At 48.9% G+C, this 26,897-nt stretch overlaps 1 protein-coding gene and 1 non-coding gene across 5 annotated transcripts; one reads left to right on the top strand and one right to left on the bottom strand.

Moving 5' to 3' along the window:
• Positions 1–421: 421 nt before the first annotated feature.
• LACTBL1 (lactamase beta like 1) lies at positions 422–26,897 on the bottom strand. 4 transcript variants are annotated; one of them, XM_032709224.1, is made up of 9 exons: positions 26,843–26,897; positions 21,888–22,028; positions 19,992–20,080; positions 15,964–16,108; positions 14,048–14,157; positions 10,866–11,023; positions 8,754–9,001; positions 5,372–5,477; positions 422–2,731 (listed from the first exon to the last, which is right to left on the bottom strand). In XM_032709224.1, the coding sequence occupies exons 3-9, from the start codon at positions 20,010–20,012 to the stop codon at positions 1,753–1,755; spliced, it is 1,767 nt and encodes a 588-aa protein (XP_032565115.1). In that variant the 5' UTR covers positions 20,013–20,080; positions 21,888–22,028; positions 26,843–26,897; the 3' UTR covers positions 422–1,752. The 4 variants fall into 4 exon arrangements, with proteins under 4 accessions (XP_032565115.1, XP_032565114.1, XP_032565116.1 ...); XM_032709223.1 differs by lacking the exon at positions 26,843–26,897 and having other exon boundaries at positions 21,888–22,546; XM_032709225.1 differs by lacking the exons at positions 21,888–22,028; positions 26,843–26,897 and adding an exon at positions 20,822–21,793.
• Positions 9,935–10,008, top strand: TRNAN-GUU. The gene has a single exon. It is a non-coding gene; the product is annotated as a tRNA-Asn (tRNA).

Consider the following 26,897-nt stretch of genomic DNA (forward strand, 5'->3'; position numbering starts at 1 on the left):
GGGACTTGTCCTGTCTTGCACTTGTGCCTGATGCTCTTCCTGCCACAGGGATGTGCTGTTGGCCACTAACAACATGGAATCATTGATCCACCAGGGTTGGAAAAGACCTCCAAGATCACTGAGTCCAACCACCAACCCAGCACTGTCATGTTCACCGCTAAAACACGGCCCCAAGTGCCACACCCACACATTCATTGAACAACTCCAGGGATGGTGACTCCACCACTGCCCTGGGCAGCCTGTTCCAACGCCTGACCACCCTTTCCATGAAGAAATGTTCCCATTTTCCAGCTTAAACTGCTGTTTCCTTTCATTCTCTCTCTTGTTATTTGGGAGCAGAGCTCGACCCCCGCCCCAGCTCCCCCCTCCTGTCAGGGGGTTGCAGAGCCAGAAGGTCCCCCCTGAGTCTCCTTTTCTCCAGGTTGAGCTTCCCCAGCTCCCTCAGCTGTTCCTGCTGCTCCAGCCCCTTCCCAAGCTCCGTTCCCTTCTCTGGACATGCTCCAGCCCCTCAATGTCCTTCTTGTTGTGAGAGACCCAAAACTGAACTGTGAGGTGCCTCAGCAGTGCCCAGCACAGGGACAGGCACTGCCCTGGCCCTGCTGCCACACAATGGCTGGTACAGCCCAGGGGCCACTGGCCTTCTTGCCCACCTGGGCACACCTGGGCTCATGTTCAGCCACCATCAACCAGCACCTCCAAGTCCTTTTCTGCCCAGGCAGGTTTCCAGACCCTTTTCCCCAAGCCTGGAGCATTGCCTGGGGTTGTTGTGACCTGGATCCCCTGTTTCACCTGCCTTGGCCTTGAGTGGGCACAGGAAGGGAGAAGAAAATGCACCTGTGGCTTTGCAGTTGCAGGTGCTCCTGTCCCCAGTGCAGGGCTGCCCAGGATGACGCCCTTTCCCTCAGCATCTTCACTCACACCCGGGGACATTTGCAAACAGACACCCTGCCCAAAACACCCAGAAAGATTCCCACACATTCCTGTGGTTAAACATCACACACCCTTTCCTGTACACTGAGATGGTCACAGGCCTGAGTCCAGTTGGAATGTCCCAGCTTATGTTCATGTGGCTCTGCCCACAGGAGTGAGCTTCTGTATCTCCACTGAAGTGCTACAACATCCTTGGTGTGACCACCACTCCTGTAGAAATCCATGGAGCCAAGACCACATCGTTCTCTGCTCTTTTCACAGTTTCCTCCTCGTGACCTGGAGAAAAAAAGGACCCCAGGGATCCCAAGCAGGGCCTGGGATCAGGCGTGGGGCCATTTTTTAGCACATCAGGCTTTTGGTAAACCCAGGTAAGGGATCTTGCTCGTGGCAGATGGGCTCCTGAAAAGCCGTGGGAAAACCCCTGGACTGAAGAAGACAGATTTTCTGAGAGACACAGGGCATTTTCAGCCTTTGATGATACCAGTCGATAACTACAATGGTCATCAAACAGACAACTAAAGTGTGGACACTTCAGTGCTCAGCTTTGTTTTTATGGCATCCAAACACAGTCCCCTCAGCACATTCCCACCTCTTTTTTATGTTCTGCAGGCATCTCCAGCTGGCCTGTTGTGCATTTTGGGGGGTTGTCAGCCATTAAAGCCGTGTCAGAAGCGGGAAGCCATTTTAGAAGCATTTGTTTGGCAAAAGAGTCATTTGCCACCACCTTTCCCCTTTTAAATGGCTTCCACGGAGCCGACCAGAGCCTGGTAAGACACAGATTTGAAGCCACCTCCCAGAAGAGGTGAGGGGAGCAGGGGGTGTTTAGCTGTAGAACACGGGCTTGCGGAGCACACGCACCACATTGTAGGTGTTCAGCCCCGGGGCGTCAAAGCCAGGAGACAAACCCTTGCGGTCAAAGGGGTAGAAGTTAAAGAGCTGCCCATTTTGGGTCTCCAGGGAGATGGAGGCAGAGCCCAGGTGCAGGACACACGGGAACTCCTTGTCAAAAACAACTTGGAATACACGATCCTCCAGGTGGTGGAGTTTGATTGTCCGATACTTCTCAGGGATTAGTTCTTCTACGTGAGGCCCAAACTGCTGCATGATCAGCACCCCACCAATGCCAACTTTGATCTCATAGAAAGTCAGGTTGGAGTAGGTGTAGTAGCCAACATAAGGGATGGGGTTTGGAGGGGGGACCACGCTCTTCTCTGCCTCCCTGAAAGCCGTCTCCATGGCCGGAATGAGATACTCATAAGTCTGAGTCACAACATCCCCACCCTGAGGCCTGGGCCCTGACATGAGCACGATGAAGCTCAGGTGGAGCTTGGGGATTAGAGAGAAGGTGGCCGAGTAGCCATCGAGGTCCCCATCCTTCCTGATGACGTCGTAGCCCAGCTGCTCGTTGATCTCCCAGGGCGTGCCGGTCTTGTTGGCAAAGTAGTCGCTGGAGCACTTGAGCAGCGGGGTCAGCATGGTCTTCACCGTGTCGGGCTCCAGGAGCCGGCGGTGGTAGGTGCCCAAGAAGACCATGGCCAGCTTGGCCAGGTCAGCAGCCGTGGAGTACATCTGCCCCGAGGGTCTGTACCAGCCCAGGTCGTAGAGCGGGGCGGGCTGGCGGCTGCTGTAGAAGCCCACGGCCATCTGGGAGCGGATGGGCGGCGTGAGGTCGAACCCCGTGTCCTCCATGCCCAGGCGGTCCAGGATGTGCTCCGAGATCCAGCGCTGGTACTGCCCGTCGGCCCCGTGCTCGGCCAGCACGTGGGCCAGCAGGGAGAAGGCCAGGTTGCTGTAGTGGCACCTGGGAAGGAGGGAGAATATCTCGGGATCAGCTTTACCCGGTGTGGATGGGACAAAATGGGGGCTGTGGCTGTTTGTTTAGGGGGGGTTCACATTTTAGGGAATGATGTGCTAAAGAGAGGGGAGAGATGAAGGAGACCTCCTCACTCTCTACAACTCCCTGACAGGAGGGGGGACCCAGGTGGGGGTTGGTCTCTTTTCCCAGGTAACCATCAGCAAGACAAGAGGGCTGGGTCTTCAGCTGTGCCAGGGGAGGGTTAGGTTGGATATTAGGAAGAATTTCTTTGCAGAGAGGGTGCTCAGCCATTGGAATGGGCTGCCCAGGGAAGGGGTGGATTCTCCATCCCTGGAGATTTTTAAAAAGAGACTGGATGTGGCATCAGTGCCATGGGCTGGGAACCACAGCAGAAGTGGATCAGGGTTTGGACTTGATGATCTCAGAGGTTCCCTTCCAACCCAGCTGATTCTATGATTCTGTGAGAGACAGGGATACAGTGTGGATGTGGATATGAAAAAATAGTGGCTATGTGTCATTTAGGGAAGATTCACATTTTATGGAATGACATGGTAAAAAAAGATGAAGGAGAGACAGGGATACAACATGGATATGGATATGGGTATGAAAAAAACAATGGCTGTGACTCTTATTCAGGGGAAGAAGCACATTTTGTGGAATCACATGCTTAAAAGAGAGGAGAGATGAAGGAGAGACAGAGGAAAAACTCTGTGTTGTTTCCTTGTTGTTAAATCAAGAAAGAGAAATATTTTACAGCAACATCAGCAGAGTTGTAGAACTCTGATGGACAGAAAGACCTGGGGATGGAACAGGAGCACTCCTGTATATTTACATACCTTGACTTATTGTTTATAACAGCTCACAAAGAACACATCCATTCTTTTTAAGAGCAAATGGAGAGTTCCAGGTGTTTGCTGAGAGGTCTCAAAATCCCAGGCAAACCTCTTTGGGGATTGACTCTAGTTATAATCACTTAACCACCTAAGCAACCTTAAGATGGTAAAAGCACTTAAAGAGCACTTAAAAGCCCACAAAGCAGCAACCAGCACTGTGGAGGCATTAAAGAAGTGCTTCAGTCTTTAATATCCATCAAGTGATTTAAGTCTTTGTGCCTGAATGGAGTTTAATGGCATGAAGACATGAATGAGCAAGTTTTTTTAAACACATTTTCAAAATTAATTGAATTTTCAGCTTGGTTGTTTGGTTGGTTTTTTTTCAACTGTGGTTTTTTTTTCAACTGTTGTTTTTTTTCATCTGACTGAGGCCTGTTTAGGTCATAAATTTGGTACCACTTCAACCTTTTCCAGCCCATCTGGCTGAATAAAAGCATGATGAGCATATGTATTTATTACCCTAAGAATAAATACATTCTGGATCTAAAATTTGATGTCTGAAATGAAGCTGATCTTCAACATAGAAAAATATATTAAAATGTCTGCGTCAATAAATGGGAACTTCCCTTGGGAAGTATGTCCAGGAACAGGGAGAAAGTTAAAACTATCAACATGAAGTTGATATTCATTAAGTTATTAAGATGTTATGAGACTATGAGGGGATGTCCCCGTGTATCTTCGTGGGGAGCACAATATAAAGATACCAATAAAGATATAAAAATATCAAAGAAAATTATGGTGTTAAAGTCTTAAAATCCTTTAAGGAATATCTGTTGTAGACTCCTACATGGTATGAGAGAGAATTAACAGAAGTGAAGGAACCTCTGAGCTTTCCTCCTCCATGGCCATGGTAGATCCTCAGCCATCCTGGGCAAATTATTTCAGGATTTCACTCTGCAGACTTGGAAAAAATTTTGCCAAGTCATTTGTAATCCTTTCTCTCACCTGGTGTTCACTGGATGCTGTTTAAGGAAGTGTGGAAGTGTCCAAGGTTGGATGGAGCTTGAAGCAATCTGGTCTAGTGGAAGGGGGGTGGAACAGGATGATCTTTAAGGTCCCTTCCAACCCAAACCATTCTGGGATTCTGTGATTCTATGATATTTTTGAGTGTTTGCAACTCAGGTAATGGACTTTTAACAGGCCACAGAAATTATAAAAAGCATTCACAGACCTTATAGATAATTTAGAGACATACAAGTGACCACAGACACGATTTTAACTGAAATCTGTGATGTTTTAAACTGTTTAAATTAACATTTCCACTGTAGAAAACCTGCATTTAAGGCTTATTGGACCCAACTATGGCAGTTTAACTTGCCTCATCTAGACTTAAAAAATGAAAACCAGATTTACAGAATATTCTGAGTTGGAAGGGACCCACAAAGGTCATCAAGTCACTTCCAGCCTCAGACAGGTGTGTGGGGAGGTGGCTGAAGCTCCCTTTGGGAATGTTTATCCACTGGCCATGGAGGCTGCAGGTGGGGCTAAGAGTGAAGAACACACTCCTAAAAGCTCCTAAAATTAATCCATCTGATCTACTAAAGAGAGGAGAGATGAGGATACAATGTGGTTATGGATATGACAAAATAGTGGCTATGCCTCTTATTTAGGGGAAAATTCACATTTTGTGGAATGACATGGTAAAGAGAGGGGAGGGATGAAGGAGAGACAGGGATACAGTGTGAATATGGATGTGGATGTGACTGAAAGCTCCTAAATTAATCCATCTGACCTGGTTCCTGGATCAGCCACCAGCACATCATCCTTCAGGAGAGCCAGGGCGTCCTGCGTGGTGCCCTTCCACAGCAGGCTGGTGGATCTCAGCCTCCTGGGCAGACCTGTGCCAGGGAGAAGAGATTAATTCCAGAGAAAGCATGGAAATGCTGGGTCTGGTGAGGAGGGAACAGAAGCTGAGGCAGTTCCAAAGTGGAAGCAGCAACGAGGGACTCGAGTGCTTTGCAGACACAAGGACCTGTTCCCACCACACTGCAGGACCCCCCAGCCTGGGTGATGTGAGTCCTGCCCAGCATGAACTCGGGGTGCTACAGCTCAGTGAAAAGACCTCCATGAATGATCCATAACCTCCTGTACCCCCAGGGGTGATTTGGCTTGTTGGGTCTTGGGGAAATCCCTGCCCCCATTCCCATGGGACTCTATTCCCGTGACCACAAAGGGGTGTGACAGCCCCTATGACCAGAATTTCACTCTTCACATCTCACTTTGGAGGGCCTGTACTTCTCCAACTGGCTCCAAGTTTGGCCTAAAGTATTTTTGTCTTCCCCCTGGCCCATCTTTAGCAACATTTATTCAAGGGTTCTGAATGTAGGAAAAACCAAAATTCTTTTTACTGAATGTAGAAAATTCTAAGTTTTTTTAAACTTTTAGTTCCACACTGAGTATGGATTCCCTAAAATCTTTTGGCCAGTAGTTTTTAAATTGCCTCAGCTCCTCTGAACAGATTCTGTGGCTCTCCATGTCCAGAACTTGGATTATACCCAGAGTGGAGTCCTTGTGGCTGTTTCCAGCTCACTCTGATGTAGAAGTGAGGAGGAAATTGGGAAGTGTTTGTGACAGAAAAGCAACTTGTACTAGTCTGCTCAGTGATCATGGGCTTAATCATAGAACTATGGAATTGTTAATGTTGGAAAATCCCTCTAAGATGGAGTCCAACCATCAGCCCAGCACCAATCACCACCATGTCCACCACTAAACCACGTCCTCAGTGCCCCACCCAAACGTTGTTTGAACACTTCCAGGGATGGGGACTCCCCCACTGCCCTGGCCACCCTCTTCCAATGTTTTTCCAACCTTCCTGTGAAAATCCTTTTCCTAAAATCCGGTCTAAACCTTCCTTGGTGCAATGTGAGGGCTTTTCCTCTCCTCCTGAATCCTGGTAAAGCTGAAGGAGGCCCCACCCTTTTGGAGCAGCAACTCTTGCTTTTCTCGGTTGGCCTGACCTTGGGATCTGAGCTGGAATGAGAGCACTGTTTGTGCTCCTGGGCTGTGGTTGTTTGTGCAGCTGAATGACCAGGTAAGTGATGCACTGATCATCTTCCAGCTCCTCCAGCTCCTTCGTTTTCTACTTGCTGCAAAAGACAACGTTGGACCGCTGGGAGAGTTCCCCAGAGTCCTGACAGCAGTGCAATATCTCTCCTGAGGTTCATTAGGAATGATAAACCAGAGGATGTGTGAGCATAATATAACCCACAGCCATTGATTTATAGCCCACGGGCTGCTAATTGATGTGACAAGCACACTGTTAATAATTTACAATCTCATCCCATTCTGTCATTCAGATGTGTTTGAAAATCCTGGGCTTAACAAGCTGGAGCTTTCCCCCAGCAATGTGCTGAGTGCTGAGGAGAAAAACCTTTGGAGTTCCTTTTGTAATATGCAATGGAGAAGAGCCCAGATAATGAGAATCTATTAGAGATCACTTTCCACTGGAAGAATTCAGATGAAAACCACTTTACAATGTGTCATGCAGCGGCTTTGATCCTGGTGCCAAGCAGAACCTATTCCTTTTTGGGGTTTTGACAGACAGCAAATGTAATGTGGGACCTCAACATTCAATTGATTTTCAGTTGGGATTTTGAAACTGTGCTTTTGCTTCTACTAAATTGTCAGGGTCTGAGGCAGTTGGTGTGTCCTGCTGGTGCAGTCTGGGAAATTTGGGCCAAATTCTAAAAAAAAAAAAAAAAGGCATAGGAGCACAAAAGGAGCTGAGCAAGGGCACAAATCCAGGCAGTGATGGAAGCAATGGTGGGGCTGCACAGCACAAGCGACCAGGTGCACTTTTGACATGTGCTTCTCACAACATTTCTAGGGTGCACTTCACACCTCACTGGGTGACAGGAGCAGCCAGAGCAGCTCCAGATACTCCCGAGAGTCAGAGGGGACCAGGCAGGGTGGGTAATTCCTGGGGACAACATGTGGGTAGAGCCAGACCCTGCCTGCAGGGAAAGGGGCTGGGCAGGGATGTGGCCATTGGGTTGTTTGTGGGTTTGTTTCCAGATTTCATCCCCATCATTCCATTTCTGGGGAGCCCTTATTTTGATATTGGTTTGCTTCAGGGGATGCTGTGCCCCATCCTGCAATTTGCCTACCTGCTGTTTTGATCTTGGCTCCTAATTTTAGGGCATTTATTCCAACCTGGAATAGTGCAGAGGCTACAGAGATTAACCAAAATGCCACAAAAGATACCAGCACAGTCTCTTTGACCATTTTAAATTTTGGAATCTCTCAATCAAGTATTAGCAGCTTTATTTCGGAGAAAGGTTAAAGTTCTGAGTCCTGTGAGCTCCTTCTACCTTAATGTAACAGTTACCCAGTTCTGAAGCAGCAGCACATTAATACTTCTCTGCCAACAAGTGCAGAGCCATGAATAGCTCAGGAATCCCAGCTCAGGAGCCACACTGGCAGCTAAATTTAGCTCATCAGTCAAGGTCTTTCTATTCAAAGCAAAGAGGTTTGGTGCCTCTTTGACCTCCAGCTCTACATCTCAGAAAAAACAGAGCACTCTGGGCTGGAGCACAAGGCACTGTTATGCAATAAGAGCCTGGTTTCAGGATATTTCAGGAATAAGGTGGTGGGATGCACCAGGAATAAAATATTGTGGGGTGTTGGGATGTTTGGGGAATAAAATACTAGGGTGTGGTGGTAACATAATGATGGGATAAAATATGACAGGAATAAAATATTGGGATATGTGACAGGTAGAACCTTGTGATATGATGGAACTTAATGTTGGGATATGATGGGATTTAATGTTGGGAACATGCTGTGAATAAAGAATTGGGATATGTGAGGAACAGGACACTGGGAATGAAATGCTGGTGTGTGTGTTAAATCCAACCCTGGGATACCTGTGGTACCAAACTGTAAGGAATCTGAATCACTTTCCAGGGGAAAAACAACTCCCCAGTCCACAGGGCAGGTGGCCTGGAACAAGGGTTTCCTTCTAGCACTCCGGGAAGCTGCTCCCAGGAATCCTGCTGACCTCTGGGAAGGGCACAGGGCAGGGTCCATACTGGGAAACACCTTCTCAGCAGCCTTTTGTACCCCTGGAACTTAGGCTGTGGGCTCTGAGGTGGCCTAGAGCAGGGCTGTCTCACCTGAGAGCTGACTGGCCATCCTGCGCAGGGTGACGGGCGATGGCTTCGGTGGCATCGAGCCCTTCTCCAAGAACACCAGCCCATCTGCTGTGTATCTCTGCTCTGAGTCCTTCAGCCTTCCCAGGGGGTTCTTGATAACAAAGTTCTGGGCGTAACGCTCCAAGGGGTCATCCAGAGACGTGACCTTGCCTTCCTCCCACATCTTGTACAGCATAATGGTGGGGAAGATCTTGGAGACGCTGGCAATTCTGTGAACGGACAAACATGTGGAGAAATTAAACTTTAGGAAGCTCATGAATCAAGAGGAAAGATGGTACATGAGATCACTGTAGCTTCCATGGCACCAAGGCTGACAGAGCTCAAGGAGTGCTTGATCATCCAAGATGATCCTTTGGGGCACAGAGTGTGACTCCAAGGGATGGGCCTGTGCAGGGCTGAGGGTTGGACTGGATGATCCTTTTGGGTCCCTTCAAACTCAGTATATTCTCTGAGTCTGTGACACCTTTGCCTGTTCTGAAGGGAAGGGTTAAAATATAGGTAAGAAGCTTGAATTAATATCCTTAAATCTGAACCTTTATCAACCAACAACCTCTGTGCTCAGCAGTGCAGTGGCTGCAGATCTTTTCCTAGTCACTTAGTATTCATAAAATTACCTATTTTGTAAATGATTGGTCAGTAAATACCACAAAGGAAGGGCAGGCACTGATCTCTGCTCTGTGAGGACCAGGGACAGGGCACCAGGGAATGACCTGGAGTTGGGTCAGGGCAGGTTTAGGTTCTCAGGAAAAGGATCTCAGGAAAAGGTTCTTCCCCCAGAGGGTGGTTGGCACTGCCCAGGCTCCCCAGGGCAGTGGGCACAGCCCCAAGGCTGCCAGAGCTCCAGGAGGGTTTGGCTGATCCTCTGGGGCACAGGGGGTGACTCTTGGGGATGGTCCTCTGCAGGGCTGAGGGTTGGACTGGATGCTCCTGGTGGGTCCCTCCCAGCTCAGCACATTCTCTGATTTCGGCGACAAAAACTTACTGGTAGTTTATTGGAATTTTACGGTTAAAATCACAGACTTACAGAAGCCTTTAGGGTGGAAAAGACCTCTGAGATCATCGAGCCTCACCATTTACCCGGGGCCACCTCTAAACCTCGTCCCCAAATGCCAGATTGGCACATTTGGAGCTGCCTCCAGCCCGTCCCTGTGGCGTAACCGGGCAGCGCGTTCGGCTGTTAACCGAGAGGTTGGTGGTTCGAGCCCACCCAGGGACGTGGATCCTGATTCCAGGGGTTGGAACTACACCTTTAATGTTGGAACTTACACCTTTAATGTCCCTTCCAACCCAAACCATCTAATGGTTTTCTGGTAGAAAAATAGCAGCAGGTCATTTTACCTGTTGTTACAGGTGGGTAAGAAACAGAGGATCTGACACTTTCCAAAACTGTCTATTCTGAGAACAAAATTGACAGTCAGAGTGCAGCCCACGTGTTTCATAGATAACACAGGTAGAATTCACTGAAAATAGATCTTTAAATGAAATTCCTTATATTTTTTTTTGTTTTAGCACACACTAAGAGCTTGATTCTATATTCACCTGAAAAATAACAGCCAATATGACACTGGGAGGATGAATAAGTGTACAGGTCTATTTTATGTGTAGTAGAAACTCTCCCCAAACCCCAGTTTTTTCCTAGGCTGAAATTTATATTATTATTGTTATTATTGTTATTATTATTATTGCTTTAATTAATATTTTAACCCTCTGGCCCTGTCTCCTCTCTGTTCTCTTTTTTCAGTATCTGTGGCAGTTCTCAATCTTCAGATTTGTACCCTAGGCCTCCTCAAAATATGGAGCCACTCCTCTGATAGTTTTCAGGCTCTTCAGGATGGTAATTCAAAATATTATCAGATCGAATTAAGGAAAAAAAATCAATAAATACATCCTAAGTAACTCATTAAACCACCAGCAAGTGATAATTGCTGAAGTACCATCTCACAAAGTTTCAAGAGAGGTTCCTGCTCCCTGCAGGAGCCACGTGAGAGTGGCTCCATTTCCTGACTCCCTGCCTGTACCAGGGTTACACCCATCTGCCTTTTCCTGGCCCTCTGCCTGTGCCAGGGCTCTCACCTGTAAATGGTGTATTCGTTGGGCACAGCTGAGGAGGGGTCGGAGATGTTCTTCTTCCCAAAGTTTCCTGTCCAGAGCACTGTGTCGTTGTAGATGACGATGGCAGACATGGCTGGCAGCCCTGAGTTGTGCATCTTCTGCCTGAGCATCAAATCCACCTGGAGAACGAGGAGAGATCGGGAATTCCCAAATGAAAACTCTTGGAATGCATCCGGCCTGTACCAGACCACCAGCCTTCCTCACTCCTGAGCACTCCAGAGGGGTTCTGTGAAATGTATTTTGTCAAAAGAAAATGTTTTAACTGTTTAACAGTTTCTTAGAATTGCTTATGTTGAATTATCCAGTGTCTTCCTTTTGGTCTACATGTCAAAGAACATGTTGCTCATCCTTCTAATATTTAAGATTAAAACCAAATACCAACATGCAATAACTGTAAATGCTTCCTTTTTAAATTGTACCCTGCACATCTGTTCTCTGCACTAGTATTTTAGGGTCAAAGATGTACAAGAAGACGACTTTTCAAATATCCCATGGGACTTTTCACTCCATGAAACACCTTTGAGCTCAGGCTCCTGTTAAACTGCGACCTGAGAAACAACAGCAACCAAAGGGCTGTGACTGCCCTTTGCTGCCTGTTGTGCCAGGGCTGTGGAGGTCTCACCATCCAGCTGTGCTCCACCCACCTCCTGCAGGCAGAACACATTGATCTTGCCCTTTGGTGGCTTTTTCAAAGCTGTGTCATCACCTTGCATATGTTCTCATTTGGTTGAGATGTAAGAAATTCCTTTCCAGGCCCAGTATTTGAGGCAAGGAAGGCCAAGCTGAGCCATGTCCTCAGGGTCTCTTCCCTGGGTAGACTGGTGAGATGCACTGACAGCAGTGGAAACATCCAACCTGTGCCAAGTCCTTCTGTCAGAGGTTCTTTGCCCTCTGCTCCTCAGGTACCAGTGGCCCATCTGGGAGCACCAGCAACTCCTGACAATGGAGTGGTCTCCAGGGACCATGGAGAGGGACTTTTTATAAGGCCATGCAGTGATAGGACCGGGGGAATGGCCTTAAGCTGAAGGAGGCAAGGTTAGATGGGAATCCTTCCCTGTGAGGGTGAGGAGGCCCTGGCCCAGGTTGCCTGGAGAAGCTGTGGCTGCCCCATCACAAGGCCAGGTTGGACATGGCTTGGAGCAATCTGGGCTAGTGGAAGGTGTCCCTACCCATGGCAGGGGGTGGGATGAGTTGGTCTTTAAGGTCCCTGCCAACCCAAACCATTCTGGAATTCTATGATTCATTCAACAATCATGGTCCACCTTAGGGTTTTCTTAGAGAGTGACAAATAGACCTGCCTGGACCTGCAGAAAGTTGACAGAAGTATGTGATGCTCTTCAAGACTTGAGTGTCATTGACTCTGATACTTTGGATTTGGTCACTAGCAAAGCTCTTCTGAGGAAAACATGGACCTTTCTGCTAAACAGAACTATTTACCATTAGAAGAGAAATCTTTCCTCAATCCTCATACACGAGTGAAGGTCACTCTCCCATTTCAAGCTGCCATGGGCTGGGAAAAGGTCCTCCCCTGTGTGCAATATAACAGCATCTGGCACTGCCCAGATTCCCAGTTCCAAGTGCTGGCCTGGCACTGGATGATGACTTGTCTCAGGTACTGCAAGACCTTCAGTGTGTGTTTGTGTCCACAGGCTTAGGCAGAACCTGAGGGCCTCTGAAAATACACTTTTAAGGTGCTCATTCCTAAGCCCCCTTCAAACACCTGTGTCTTCCATTGTTGAAGTTCCCTGTGCCTTATTCAGGCTGCAAAATGGGAATGTTTTCACCAGCCTCTTCAGAGAAGTGCTTGGATACTTCATTTCCCAAGAGTGCAAAAGAGGAGACTGGATGACTCTGTGGTGGACACTCAATGTTCTGCACATCCCTCACCTCTCTGACTAATCCTAATTGAACAGCAAAACACTCTGCAGTAACCCCAGAGACAGGCAGAGACTTCCTAAGAGTGGATGTGAAGTGCTGGGAATTGAAATTCCGTGTGGATGTAGCTCTGTGTGTGCAGGAGAACAGCCCTGAGCACTCCCACCCACACCTGGCCTGAGAGCTGGTCCTGGGCTCCCAGCAACAAAACCTGGGGGCTCTGCTGGCTGCTCCTGGGAAAGCACCTGCTCAGTGCCTTAAGGTCAATCAGATGGGAAGGATTATGAGAGAAGTAGCATAAAATAAAATAGGAAAGCCATTTTTTTGTTGTAAATTCACTCGCATCATGAATGTTTAGTCAGTGCTGAATTCCTGCTACTTGTGAGAAAGAAAAAATGGAAGGGAATGGGATAAGGGGTATAGAAAATCAGGAGTGTCCTGTCCTGATGGTCCAGACAGTCCAGGCAGTGCTGCAGTGTTTCCCAGAGCCTGTCAGAAGTTCAGTCAGTGCTGAAATGTCAAAGACACTTTATGACTCCCAGGGAATCCTGATGTGACATCACACCAAGGGAATATTGATGGAACATCACATCAGGGGTGTCCCAATGGTACATCATCCAATCTCCTCTTTTGCACCCTTGGGAAATGAAGTATCCAAGCACTTCTCTGAAGAGGCTGGTGAAAACATTCCCATTTTGCAGCCTGAATAAGGCACAGGGAACTTCAACATGGAAGACACAGGTGTTTGAAGGGGGCTTAGGAATGAGCACCTTAAAAGTGTATCTTCATTCAGATGCAGGTCTTCTACCTCTTTCCCTTCCCCTCCACTCCCTCCCTTGTACCTACAAGTAGCTTTGTACTTCTTAAACATGGGGAAAGCCAGCAAAGCAAGAAAACAAGGAATTGGCAGTCACTTATAAAAAGGAACTAGTTACACAAATCAACTACTTTCCAGGATACATAATAGACCAGATGCCAGGAGCCATCATTTTGTGCTGATAAAAGCTCACCAGACCTTCCAATGGACAAGTGATCATGTTTCTCCATCACAACTTGCCCTGTGGGTGAGAGAACTGCTTGTTAACCTGTCCTGAATGTTCACTGAAGGAGTTTCATACACCCATTTCTGGGTTCACGTGTTCTCCACCTCCTCTATTCCCCACATCCTTCCCAGAGATGCTCAGGGGCAAAATACCCATTCCCCCCTCTACCCCTGCAGGAGAGCAGCCATGAGCTGTGCCTCCTTCTGTTCCCTTATCCCCCCAGACCTTCTCCAAGGCATCCTTCAGGATGGGGATGGGGTGGTCCAGCGGCACCGGCTCAGGGTAGCGGGGACACATCTGCACAGCTTCTGATCTCACTTCCATCACAGAGGGGCCTGGAAAACATTGCAGGGGGAGCACAAGTGACTTCAACAGGCACACCAACAAGGTTTAATCTCACCCACCAGTCACCATGAGATTTCTAGTGCTGTCCAAAGCTGAAGGACACTTCTGCACTGGAAAGGGATAATCCTGAGTTGTGTTTGTCTCACACAGAATAGGACTTGCAGGACCACCATGTTCTGTTATCACTTATTCCAACATAGGATGGACTTCAATTGACTCTTAAACCTGGAAGAGTAAAGGACTGGGACTACAGTCCCACCTGACAGTGGGTTTAACCCCCATGGAAGTGCCCTGCCCATGTCTGGAGGAAAGTCTGAGTTGGGGTTCAGGAGAACAGTGTTGGCCCTTGCATTTTGTAACCTCAGAAATGGGTATTGAAGTGTGAGTGTCCCCTGAGCTCCAGCACTGTCACAACAGCTGAAAGGTTGCACACCTGTGTTAGTTGTCCCCTGAATTCCCTGCATCCTGCCTGTGCCACAGAAACAGATGGAATTTTTGTGGTGAGCAAAGCTCTTTAAACTCACTGAGAGATGGGAACTGTCTCACTTGGAGGTACTATTTTTCCAGCTGATCCCAAGGTGTTCATAAACACAGCTCCTCTGCCCTGTGAGCTGCAAACAGATGCTTCTCTGTGTTCTTGCTTAGTAGGTGAACATGAAGCATCAGAACTAGAGATGAGGGGAGAAATGACACTAGGAAACCTTGGAGATGCATGGTATGGACACACAGGGAGCCCACAGGCAGCCTGGTACTCTGTGACAAAAATGTAGGGTCTGAAATGTTTTCCAGACCTTGGTCTGTGAAATACCTCTGAATTCACCATGAATTTTAGGTCACCTTTGGGCTACTTAAAACTCTGATTTAATCCTTTAATATTTAATCCTTGCACATACAGTGCTTTGAGACTATTGGTTGAGTTTTCTATAATCAATAGGCAATGGAGCTGCTCCAAGGGCTGGAGCCCCTCTGCTCTGGAGACAGACTGGGAGAGCTGGGGGGATTCACCTGGAGAAGGGAAATTCCAGGGAGACCTGAGAGCCCCTTCCAGTGCCTAAAGGGGCTCCAAAAGAACTGGGGAGGGACTCGGGACAAGGGATGGGGTGACAGGACAAGGGGGAGTGGATTCAGACTGCCAGAAGGCAGAAATAGATGGGATATTGGGAAGGAAATGTTGGCTGTGAGGGTGGGGAGGCCCTGGCACAGGTTGCCCAGAGAAGCTGTGGCTGTCCCATTCCTGGAAGTGTCCAAGGCCAGGTTGGACAGGGCTTGGAGCAACCTGGGCTAGTGGAAGGTGTCCCTGCCCATGGTAGGGGGTGGGACTGGATGGGTTTTAAGGTTCCTTCCAACCCAAACCAGTCTGGGATTCTATGATTCTACAAATTCAAGTGTGAACCAGGGGCTTAAGCCAGTTCAAAGGTCTAAGATTAGGGGAACAGCAAAGGAAGCACTTAGCAAGGTGTAAAAGAAACCTGTTCTAAGCTGGAGTGACTTTTACAACACAGAAAAGGTAAAGAATGTAAAATCAAATGTCTCCTCGGTGTATCAGTTAACCAAAGATGAGCAGCAGAAGTAATGGGGCTTCTCTGGACACCAGCAGAGTTATGTGGTCCTCCATCAATCCAGTGTTCATCTCCTCTGTGTCCTTGCACCAGCAAGGAGGAAGAAATTTATGTGTTATCTGGAGAAATGTGTGTGTTTGGGGAAATGCTCTTTGGGGGGAAATGGGGAGAAAGGGTTTTATTAGTGTCCCAGATTTCTGTGCCAGACTATGAGCAAGGTTCAGGTAGAGTACTCACCGGGCTCCACCTTGGGGAGGCTGTACTGCCACAGGAAGCAGCCTGTCATTGCCACAGACAGCAGGAAGAGGAAGACAACCAACACATGGATCCACTTCACCTCCATGGCAGTGAGTTTGAGGAAGCTCCGGCTGCTGGGAGCCTTCTGCGAGCAGAAAAGGGGTCAGAGAGAGAGAAAACACCTCTCCTGCACTTCAGCTGGTGAGAGAGGCCCCATGCACCAGAGAAGAAAGCTGCTGAAGGGACATGGATGGATTTGAGCCCCCTGGTCCAGTGGAAGGTGTCCCTACCCATGGCAGGGGTGGAACAAGATGAGTCTTAAGGTCCTTTCCAACCCAAACCAGTCTGGGATTCTGGAATAATTTCAGCACCAGAGCTGGGCATACCAGCCTGGGTTGGGATAACCCAGAACCAGAGATGACTTCTTGCCTTTCAGTGGGGTTTGTAATCCTTACCTTGTGGGTTCTTGTAGAAGAACACAACCACTCCTCCTGCCTTCCCCCTCCCTGCAGGTTAACACCCAGCAGACAGGATTCTCAGATACTGCTCTCAGTTCCACCCTTCTCAACCATCAGGACTTATTCCTGGATATCTTTCCAGTCCCTTTTTTTCCAGAGTCAGCATCTGTTCATGGCAGCCACCAGCCAGATCATCTGAGCAGATCCAGCTTTTCTAGATGAATGATGGAATTTTTTCCCCATTTGCTGCCCTCACCCTTCCATGTTGTGCCTGTAAATCCCATCCTATCACACACCATCTGTAAGTTTGGCGTTTACAGATGCCACGTTTTGGGAGACTGGCTGATATTTTGAGTGTGTGCAGCTCTCACAACACTGGAGACCATCCAGGTTGGGAATAGAACTAGATAAATGTTGAAGAAAAACAAGGAACAGATGACAAACGAGGAGGTGCCTGAGCCTGGGCTGTGCTCCTTCACTGCCTGCAGGAGGTCAGGAGGGTGCTTTTGAAAGTTTGGCAATTAATGATACAAAACATATGGGCTGCCATTTGCATCCAATATGGTCCACATTCCAAAGCTGTTTCAGGTTGTCTGGACTCACTTGTAGGATAGACAGATTGAAATATTCCCTTTAGATTTCCACATGGCCCTTTTCCCTTTTTTTTTTTGAGATACAGGAGGGTTCAGGCAAAAGCTTCTGCAAATCAGGTGAGCCTTGTCAGTCCCAACCAGGGAATTTCAGACTCCCACACGGCTCTGTGGCTCAGGAAGGATCCAGTTGATTTTTCCAGCCCCTGAGGAAACTCTAGGTTGCACTTCCTGCACAATAACAGGAACATATCACAGTTCTTTCTAAAGCTTTTCAGCCTGTTCAGACATTCCCACGGGAATTTCTGAAGGCAGGTTCTTCCATTACACGATTAAAACTTCAAGGGTGGCTTAAGAGCACACAGGTACCTGCAACCCACCCCAACCTGAGCCTGCCAGAGCACACGAGGTCCATATTCCACTCTGTGATGTTCTTCTAAACAGGGCAATGCCATTTTAGCACCAAACCCATTTTTGTTTGGGTGTCCCAACCTCCTGAAGTGCCTCAGTAGGTAGGAGATCACACTGCCCCAGGAGGAGCCTGTGTGTTGAGATCTCTTTAATCCCCCATCCTGTTATTGTTCAGTGTAGGCTGAAGGATGTCACCTAGAGCTGTTTTCCTGCAGCAAGGAGTGCCACAGGGCCCTCTTTGCCCTGCAGTGTTCATGGGATGACTTTTTTTGGGTTCAGTCCCATCGGAATAACGTGTTTCCCCCACTTATTTTCTCTGTTTTTCTGCCTCTTCCCTTGTTTCACTGAGAAACCCTGATTTCTGAGTCCTTCAGAGCAGAGTGAAGGGAAATACATTTTCTGGTATATTCCTCATCTCACAGATTCCAGACTCCCTGGATCACTAACTGAGGATCCAAAGATACCAACACTGAGCTCATCCTTTACTTCAAAGATCCTTCAGTCCTTCCCCTTTACCTCTTGTGGATCATGAGTGCCCTGAATGGCTCTTTTTTATTTTCTGCCCTATAATTTAGTAGGAATGCAAAGAAACCCTGACAATGCCATGGACTAGAGACATGGATCTGTAGCCAGTTGTAGTTGGCTTCCCATCAAACCCCACAGAACACAGCAGAAAAACTCCCAGAAGAAAGAAAGAAAAAAAAATGGAATAGCAAAAGCTATATAATATATATATATTTTACATATATCACAGATATACAATTAAGGTACTATATACATAGGAACACAGAAACCCCAAACTGCTCCCAAAAGGGAAAGAGGGGAAGGGAAAAGGAAAAAAAGGGACAAAAAGGGACAGAAACAAAACAGGCATGCACAAGTGAAAAACCCAGTAACCAGCAAAATAAAGAACTGGCAATAAAGAACTACTTCCCTTGAGAAAAGCAGGACAGCCAGACTTGGCCCAGCACTCTCCCCTCAGGGACCTACTGTTCCCAAACCTACTGTTCCCAAACCTCTCTGGAAGAGAGAGAAGAGAAGAGAAGAGAAGAGAAGAGAAGAGAAGAGAAGAGAAGAGAAGAGAAGAGAAGAGAAGAGAAGAGAAGAGAAGAGAAGAGAAGAGAAGAGAAGAGAAGAGAAGAGAAGAGAAGAGAAGAGAAGAGAAGAGAAGAGAAGAGAAGAGAAGAGAAGAGAAGAGAAGAGAAGAGAGGTCTCTCTGACCACCTTATATATAACTCAGTTTGTGTAAAGGAATAGCATGGAACACTTCTTGGTCACTTCCCAAGTTCCTTCCTGGTTACGAGCTGGTCTCCAGGAAGGTCTAGACTGAAACTATGTCAGGATCTCTCCTTTATTGATGGGACACCAGATATCCAAAAGTGTGAGAAATATTCATCCCTCTCAGGAGATGCTCTACCCTCTAAACCACCTTTCAGAAAAAACACTACTGTTTCCCAGTACCTGGGGGAGTGTGAGGGAAGCAGATGGATAAATCCCTATAAACAGACTCCTCACACCTCCCACTCCAGGGCCTGTCTGGTCTCACCTCCTTCTCGGCTGGTTTTATGTCGCTCAGTGACCGTCTCTGCTCACACACAAACACAGCCGGGCAGAGGGGGGCGAGGGGGGGCTTCCAAGCACTTAAACACATGCAAATAAATGCTAATACATGCAGAACAAGCTCACACGGCTCCCCAGGGGGGTAGGTTGTCAGCATGACACGTTTTTCCCCCCCTGAGCTTTGAAAAATTAGGATGGGGAGGGGTAAATATTTGGGATTCCCGTGGGCCACCCAGGTGTGCTGCCCACCCACCGTGGGCCATTCGGTCCAGGAACATCCCAACGCTGGTCAGGGAGAGGCAGAAGACCCCCAGCCCCCTCACATACCAGCAGCAGGAGTGTCTCAGTCCCAAAGGCTGTTGTTGTCCCACGTCCAGGGGTGTGAGGAGCACAACGACCCTACTCCTCCCGGGGCAGGGGGGAGCGCGGAGTCCCACCATCCCCGAAATTCAGCCGCAGCTCACCGCGGGTGCTGCTTCCCAAAAGTCCCGCTCCGAGTCTCCCCGTCCATTGGAGCCATCCAAGCCCTCCCGATGGTGCTGCCCAACACCCCCCCGGGCAGGGGGATTAAGGGACGGGGCGGGGGAATGGGGACGTGGGACCCAGAACGGCGTCGGCACTCAGGAAAAGTGCCCGAGGGATTGGATGGTGGATGTTAATTCTCCCTAATGCTTCTGTGCCATGTGTGTGAATCACGGCTGAAACCAAGAGGGCTTCACCATCTATTTATAGCGCTTTCATCTCCTCCTGACACCGGAGCACGAGGCGATTAAGCGGCAGAGGGACAGTCCCCGAGAGGCTCCGGGGCCAGGCTGCTCGGGGAAGGGGAGGTGGGAGATAAACCCGTAGTTCAGGCACTCTCTGGGCTTAATCCTGAGCAGCCTCCTGGAGTTTCCCCGCAGTGACAGACAAGGGAGTCATTCCCAGCTCACCAGACACAACTGGGATTTCTTTCCCTTTAACTCTGGAGGATGGTGGAGGGTTGTGGTCTGTAGGAGGGGAGCCTTACCCGCAGCTGTAACCCTTCCATGGCTGCTCAGGACTCTCTTCTCATCCCCCCGTGCTGCCTGTTTGCACAAATAAAAGGCTCATAAACCCCTGTAATGAAGAGAACCCAACAGTTAGTGCAGGAAAAAAGCAGAGTCAGAGCAAGGAGGGAAGTCCAGGGTAACAAAGCCCAGCTCAGGTCAGCAGAACAGCAGGGAGGGACTGGTTTTGGATGGGGAGATGGGGGTTGGAATGATGTGATTTTCCAGCCCAAATCACAGTAACCATGTGAGGTAGATCCCCAGTAACACCTTCCATGTCTCTCCCTCTGGTTTGGCAGCACCTTGTGTTTACCCTCAAAGAACCACTTGACTCTTTGGGTGATTTGAGGGCCATTCCCAGCTCTCTAAGGGCTCAGCTTCAGAAATTGTCCCTTCCTTCCCCCTTCAAAGAACCACTTGGACTCCTGGACTCCCTTAGGGCCATTCCCATCTCCCTGAGGGCACTGCCCAGTCCCCTCAGGCTGTACGGTGTGGTACAGACTTCTCACTTCCCAGGGCCATCCTCACCCCAACTCCAAACACAAGGAACTGGAGCTTGGAGACCTTCAGGACTCAGGACATTTTCACTGTACCTGCTCCACATGGTCCTTCCAGCCCCCCCTCTCCCTCTTCTCAGCCAACAACACCCCCCTTACACTTGGGACTCACAGACACAGCCAAGGAACTGTGTGACAGGTTTGGAAGTGCCAAGATAATGGCACTACCACCACCTTTCCCATGAAACCTCCCTCATCTTGCTACCTGACAGAGGCAGTTCAGTCACCAACCCTCCCTAAAAAAGAGCTCTTACCAGCCTTGCTGCTCCCTTCTGGCTTCCAGCTGATGAATTTGGGGCTGTCCTGCAGCTGCAGATGTCGAGAGCAGATGAAGCACTAATCCAACAGCCTCTCTGAGCACAGATTAATCAGCCAGGCCTCACCCCTCTGCAGCATCTGGCCAGGGATGCAGCCAGAGGAAGGATTGCTGGTGATTTCCTGGCTCCAGCAGCACAGCAGAGTTGAAAATGGGGAGCTGGGGGGCTGGGATGTGGGTGTCCATAACACCCTGTGAGCTGGAAATGTCAACCATGGGCTGTCACAGCATGGGAGATACACCAGAAATGCTCCCCAAAGAGGAGGGCATGGCCATGCCCTCACTTAGGCACCCAGTCCAGGGGGATTACACAGCTCAGTGCCATCCTATGGCCTTCCTCAGATCTTGCCAGGTACAGGTACCCTACTCATACCACCCCTTCATTTCAGCATCTCCAGGAGTGGCCCAGAATCTGAGAGTGCCCAAAACACTCTGGTGGAGCCTGTGCCCCTGAGCTGTGCCCAGATTTTGGTGAGTGGGGGCTGCAGATGACCTCCTCACTAATTAGAGTAGATCAAGCTCCTCGTAGGTTTGCTGCTCCTCATTTCTGGGAACTCCCAACATTCCCTATTATGGTCCTGTGCCCAATTATCCCATAATCCCAATAATCCATTTGTCCTGGGAACACAGTCTTTAGCTGATGTGTAAAGTGAATCTGTGCTGGTCAAACATCCTTCAAAGGTCTGCCAGGGCTCCCTCTCTAGTTGTAAATGGTTAATCTTCTCCTCAGGAAATATTCCTGTGCTTTCTTGACGGACTTGCTGCGCCAAAGATTTCTCTCCAATTTTGTGTTACCTCAGTCAAGGGCACCTCTTTCTCTGTGCTGGCTCTATTTCCCATCATTTTCAGGTACTAAGAGGGATTTGAATCCTATTCCACGTGTGCCTTGTGCTGATCAGGCAAATTGCAGCAGGAGAGGGACTCAACCCCACCCCAACATAGAGAAGGACTTAAACCCACTACAGGATTTTCACCAAATCTGCTCATGGAATTTTAACACTCGCCCTTCAGTGCCTCCCATTCCAAAAGGTCCCATGTGAACTCACACATTGCTGGCAATGGATGTTTGCAGATCCAGTGGTGGTGGTTTGGGGTCACCAAACTGTTAAAGAAATTTCTTCTCCCTCGGCTTCCTGCAGCAGAGTCTCAGATAGCCCATTCCAGGGGAAAAAAAATTAATGTTTGAGTGCTCCAGCAATAGAAACAACTTGACCTGGTGCCTTCAAACAGGGACCGGAGCAAAGAGATCCCTGGATTTTCTGCCCTTACAGTCTCTGCAGGTGCTCTTCACACACCTCTTGGTCCAATGGGGATTTTTGGTCTGGAGTCTTCTAATACCTTCTTGGATTCCCTCCCTGTGTCCACACAGATATTGACTTCTCTTATCTTATGGATCTGCAGCTTTGCTGGTGGCTGGAGCCTTCTTGTCTCCTGCTCTGTGCTAGTAGAGCATGGGAAATCCAAACGTCCCTGATTTAGGGTAAGCACTACTTAGCAACAACCCAAACACCAGTGTGTTCTCAGCATTACTCTCACACTGCATCCAAGACACAGCCTGCACCAGCTACCAGAAAAATTACTGAGGAAATAACTGTATTCCAGCCAAAGGCACATCTGAGTGAAAGTTCAGAGCTTGTGACCTCAGGCTTCAGCAAATCCAGCTACTCATGCTCAGCAAGGAAAGCCAAGAAAGCAGCCTGGTAAATCACACAGTGGTGTAACTCTAAGTGACTTATTCTTATTTAAAACTTACTTATTAAGCCAAGCAAGTAATATTTCTCAACCCTCTCCTTGCACTGGCTCAGTGTCCCAGTTTAGAGAAACCTCAGAACATGGCAGAAGGGGTGGGAAGAAGATATTGTGGTTCTCTGGGCAGCCTCTCCCTCCTGGGCTGCTCCCTCAGAGCATCCCCCTGTCCCAGGGAGCCTCAGCCAGGAAGGAACAGAGCAGTTCTCCTCCCTGCTGCCCCCTTCAAATGGGTTCTGCACAGCAGGGACTGCACACAAAGGATTTTGTGTTTCATAACAGCAAAGTGACACAGCTCAGGCTGCAGAGGTCAATCCATGACAGAATCAGAGAATATGCTGAGGTGGAAGGGACCTACAAGGATCAACCAGTCCAACCCTCAGCCATAAGACCATTTCCAAGAGTCACATCATGTGCCCCAGGGGATCATCCAAACACTCCTTGAGCTCTGGCAGCTTTGGTTCTGTGCCCACTGCTTGGGGGAGCCTGTTCAGTGCCCAACCACCCTCTGGGGAAAGAACCTTTTAAGGAAAACTCTCCCCTTTTTAAGAAAAAGCTTTCCCCAGCACTGTTCTTCAATATCTCTGCCTTGAAGGGTATTCCTGCCATTTTCCTGCCACAGGCAGGAGAAAAAGGTGCACCTGGAAGTCTTCAGGAAGGTCCCAGCTGCTGCCCAGCCACTGGTTGGGAGCAGATCCCTGCACAGGGAACACACCAAGGTTTGGTTTTTCTGGCTGGAGGTAACTGAGTGGATTTTTGTGCTCAGAGCTGTGTGGGCTCCTGGACTGGGAGGAAAAGCACCTCAAATGAAACAGTCTGAGAGGATGGATAAGGTACAGGTGTTTAAGCAGTGAAAGAAGGAATTAGGAAGTGACCAGGGCTGGCTCTGGGATGAAAGGTGCAGGAGAACACCTGAGACATGTCCCAGGGACAGGGCTCAGCTGCACTGTCACCTCCTTGCTGGGCTGGCAGTGACAAAGGGGGGAGGGAAGGCAATTGGCAGCTCTAATTGCCCCCCCTCCACCTCTGAACCAGCTCGAGGTGAGGGGGGTTCTCCCCCTTCCCCAGCCCCACATTGCACAGCTGAGCCAGTTCTCTGTTGTCCTCCTGGGTGTCCTTTGTGTGCTGTCAGGCCCCACTGTCAGCCTTTGTGTCCCAGTCCCAGCTGGTTCCTTTAATTGCTGGGTTTGTGTGGTTGAAGGGAGCTTTGAAAGTCCAAAGATGGAGCTGAGAGCCAAAGGGGCTCTGGCTGCACGTTTCTGTAGCCAGGATTGCTCCCAGCAGGGTGGGCTTGGATGGCAAGGGAGGGGGTGGCCACTGGCATTGCCCAGCTCAGGAATTCAGGAAGCAAATGAGAAGCCTCATTTGAGAGGAAATATTCCATATTGGAGACAGCTGGGACATATTTAGGTTTCTCCAAGATAAGTAGCACAGTAGCACATGGTTTTACTCTTTTGTTTGACATGTCATTAGCCCACGAGCCCAGGATTTGGGGTTTTATGGAAAAAAGGTTTAACAACAGATTGGTGATATAGAAATAATACATATATATTATCTGTGTACATAAATAGGATTTATATCATATATACATGATTTATATAGATACATATTGATACTCTCAGGCACAGGGTGTGACTCTTGGGGAAGGTTCTGTGCAGGGCTGAGGGTTGGACAGGATGATCCTTGTGGGTCCCTTCCAACTCAGCATCTTCTGTGATATCTATCTGTGATATCTGTGATATCTGTGATAAATATATAAACACTACATCCCAGTATGGGATATGCTGCACTATGTTCCATGAGGATTTGTCAGGGCTCTGAGGGCACCAATGGCCTGGGTCACCCTCACCTGGAGCCTCCTCCTTCCTGCCCTCCCTGTTGGCCCAAAGGGCTCCATTTGAGCTCAAGACTGAGCCTTTAGTCCTCACTTGAGATTTGCTGTAAGTCTGCTGGTCCCAGCCTAGCTGGGCCCGTTCCCTGGCTGGTTGGCAGGGGTGGGAGTGGGAGGCTTAGACAGAATTTTTTTAAAAGCCCTGTTGTTGAGTTCACAAGGTGTAGTAAGGATTCCTTAGAATTCTAAACCCCTTCTCAGAAGGAGTCTGGGTGTGGCTGTATCCAATCTTAGCCTTGGATTATGCCAACAGCTCAAATTTAAGGAATTATAGAATTGCCATTGAACCATTTTTGTTTTAATGATTGGTAAAATGAGAATAATCATATAAAAAGAATCATTTATTTATACAAATGATCAGACAAAAGATCTTAATCAGAATTATTTACTACACAATATAAAGGCTAAGACTACCAGTGGTATAGTATAAGATAGGCTGGTGCACTACATTGAAGAAATTATTGAAGCAATTATATAAAGTTGGCGAAAAGGAATAATTTTTTAAGTAGAGATTTGATGTAACTCACCCAGACTGAGGCTTGTGGGGAGATCTCTGCTCTCAGCCTCAAGGAGTGACCCCCCCCCCCCCCCAAGAAGGGTTCTGTTGGAAGAACCTGCCTGTGTAAAAGGGGACTGGGATTTTGTGGTATAAAGTGACAGTCACAAATTTTCCAGGCCACCTACAAACTTATCTGTCAAATCCTGCTTCAAAAGCATGGTGTGTATTCAAAGTCTGGTGAACCAGGATGGTTTTAGTATAATTAACACCAAGATAACACTCTGGGCCAGCAGTTGAACTCACATGATGCCTGCACAGTGTGCATTCTCTAGTAGAATTTACACTCTCCTGCCACACTGACCACGGACTCTGCTGATCCTGACCCTGACACGTGGATCTCAGGAGAAGGTTCTTCCCCCAGAGGGTGGCTGGGCACTGAACAGTCTCCCCAGAGCAGTGGGCAGTTTTTTTTTCATGGACTAGGTGAAGATAAGGGAATCTTCTGGGCTTTTTGGGAATTGAAAGGTGCATATCTTCCTTACAAACAAAGATGGGAAACCCAATTTCAATGACAGGGTTCATTTCACCTGATTTCCAATAGAGACTTTTGGTACCTTGTGCCTGTAGTTATTCACTTTCAAGTTGAAGTTTTCCTGTGTGTCCCAGTAAAGAATCATGGAGTCCTGGGGTGATTTGGGTTGGAAGGGACCTTAAAGACCATCTCATTTCATCCCTGCCATGGGCAGGGAAACCTTCCACTAGCCCAGGTTGCTCCAACCTGGCCTTGGACACTTCAAGGGATGGGGCAGCCACAGCTTCTCTGGGCAACCTGTGCCCATCTCTGCAGTCCTTTCCCTGCACACCCAGCCTGGCTCTGTCCTCTCTGCAGCCCCTCAGGCACTGGAAGGTGCTATGAAATCCCCCTCAGCCTTGGCTCCTCCCTGTGCTCCAGCTCCAACCATCTCAGTGACCCTCCTCTGGATCCATCAGGGTTCACCAATATCCCCAGGCACCTCAAACTCTGCCACCAGAGCACCCATCCCTTTCTGGGCACCTCAAAGTGCCATCAGAGCACCCATCCCTCCCCAGGGACCCCAAACTCTGCCACCAACACACCCATCCCTCTCCAGGCCCCCCAAACTGTGCCACAGGCACACCCATCTCTCCTGAGGCACCCCAAACTGCCATCAGAGCACCCAACTCTCTCCAGGGATCCAGAACTGTCACCAGAGCACTCATCCCTTCCAGGGCATCCCAAACTCTGCTATCAGAGCACCCATCCCTCCCCAGGCACCCTAAACTCTGCCACCAACACATATATCCCTTGCCAGGCACCCCAAACTCTGCCACTGGAGCACCCATCCCTTCCAGGGCACCCCAAACTCTACCACCAGAGCACCCATCCCTTTCTGGGCACCCCAAACTCTGCCACAGGCACACTCATCCCTCCCCAGGGACCCCAAACTCTGCCACAGGCACACTCATCCCTCCCCAGGGACCCCAAACTCTGCCATGAGCACACTCATCCCTCCTCAGGGACCCCAAACTGTGCCATCAGTGCATCCCCAGCCCAGAGCCTGAACAGGGTAAAGGAGGACGATGCTCTGAGCAGCACCAACGGCCTCAGAAGCACCAGCAGCACCACTTGCCTGCTTGCAGTGCCCAGACTGGGAGGTGTGGGTGCCCTGTTGCCCAAGGAGGTGCCCCAGGAAGCCCCCCTGCAGCCTGGCCCTGCCTGCTGTGGGCTGAGGCAGCAGCGACCTGCTCTGCCCTGCCTCGGGGTACTTAAAATAGGTCAGCAGCAGGTGCCTGGCTGAAATTACCCTTCATTTTCTTGTGAGGGAGCTGCAGAGAGGTCCTTCCCTGTGGATAACAGCG

Source organism: Chiroxiphia lanceolata, chromosome 22 (assembly GCF_009829145.1).
Source record: "Chiroxiphia lanceolata isolate bChiLan1 chromosome 22, bChiLan1.pri, whole genome shotgun sequence".
NCBI lineage: Eukaryota > Metazoa > Chordata > Aves > Passeriformes > Pipridae > Chiroxiphia > Chiroxiphia lanceolata.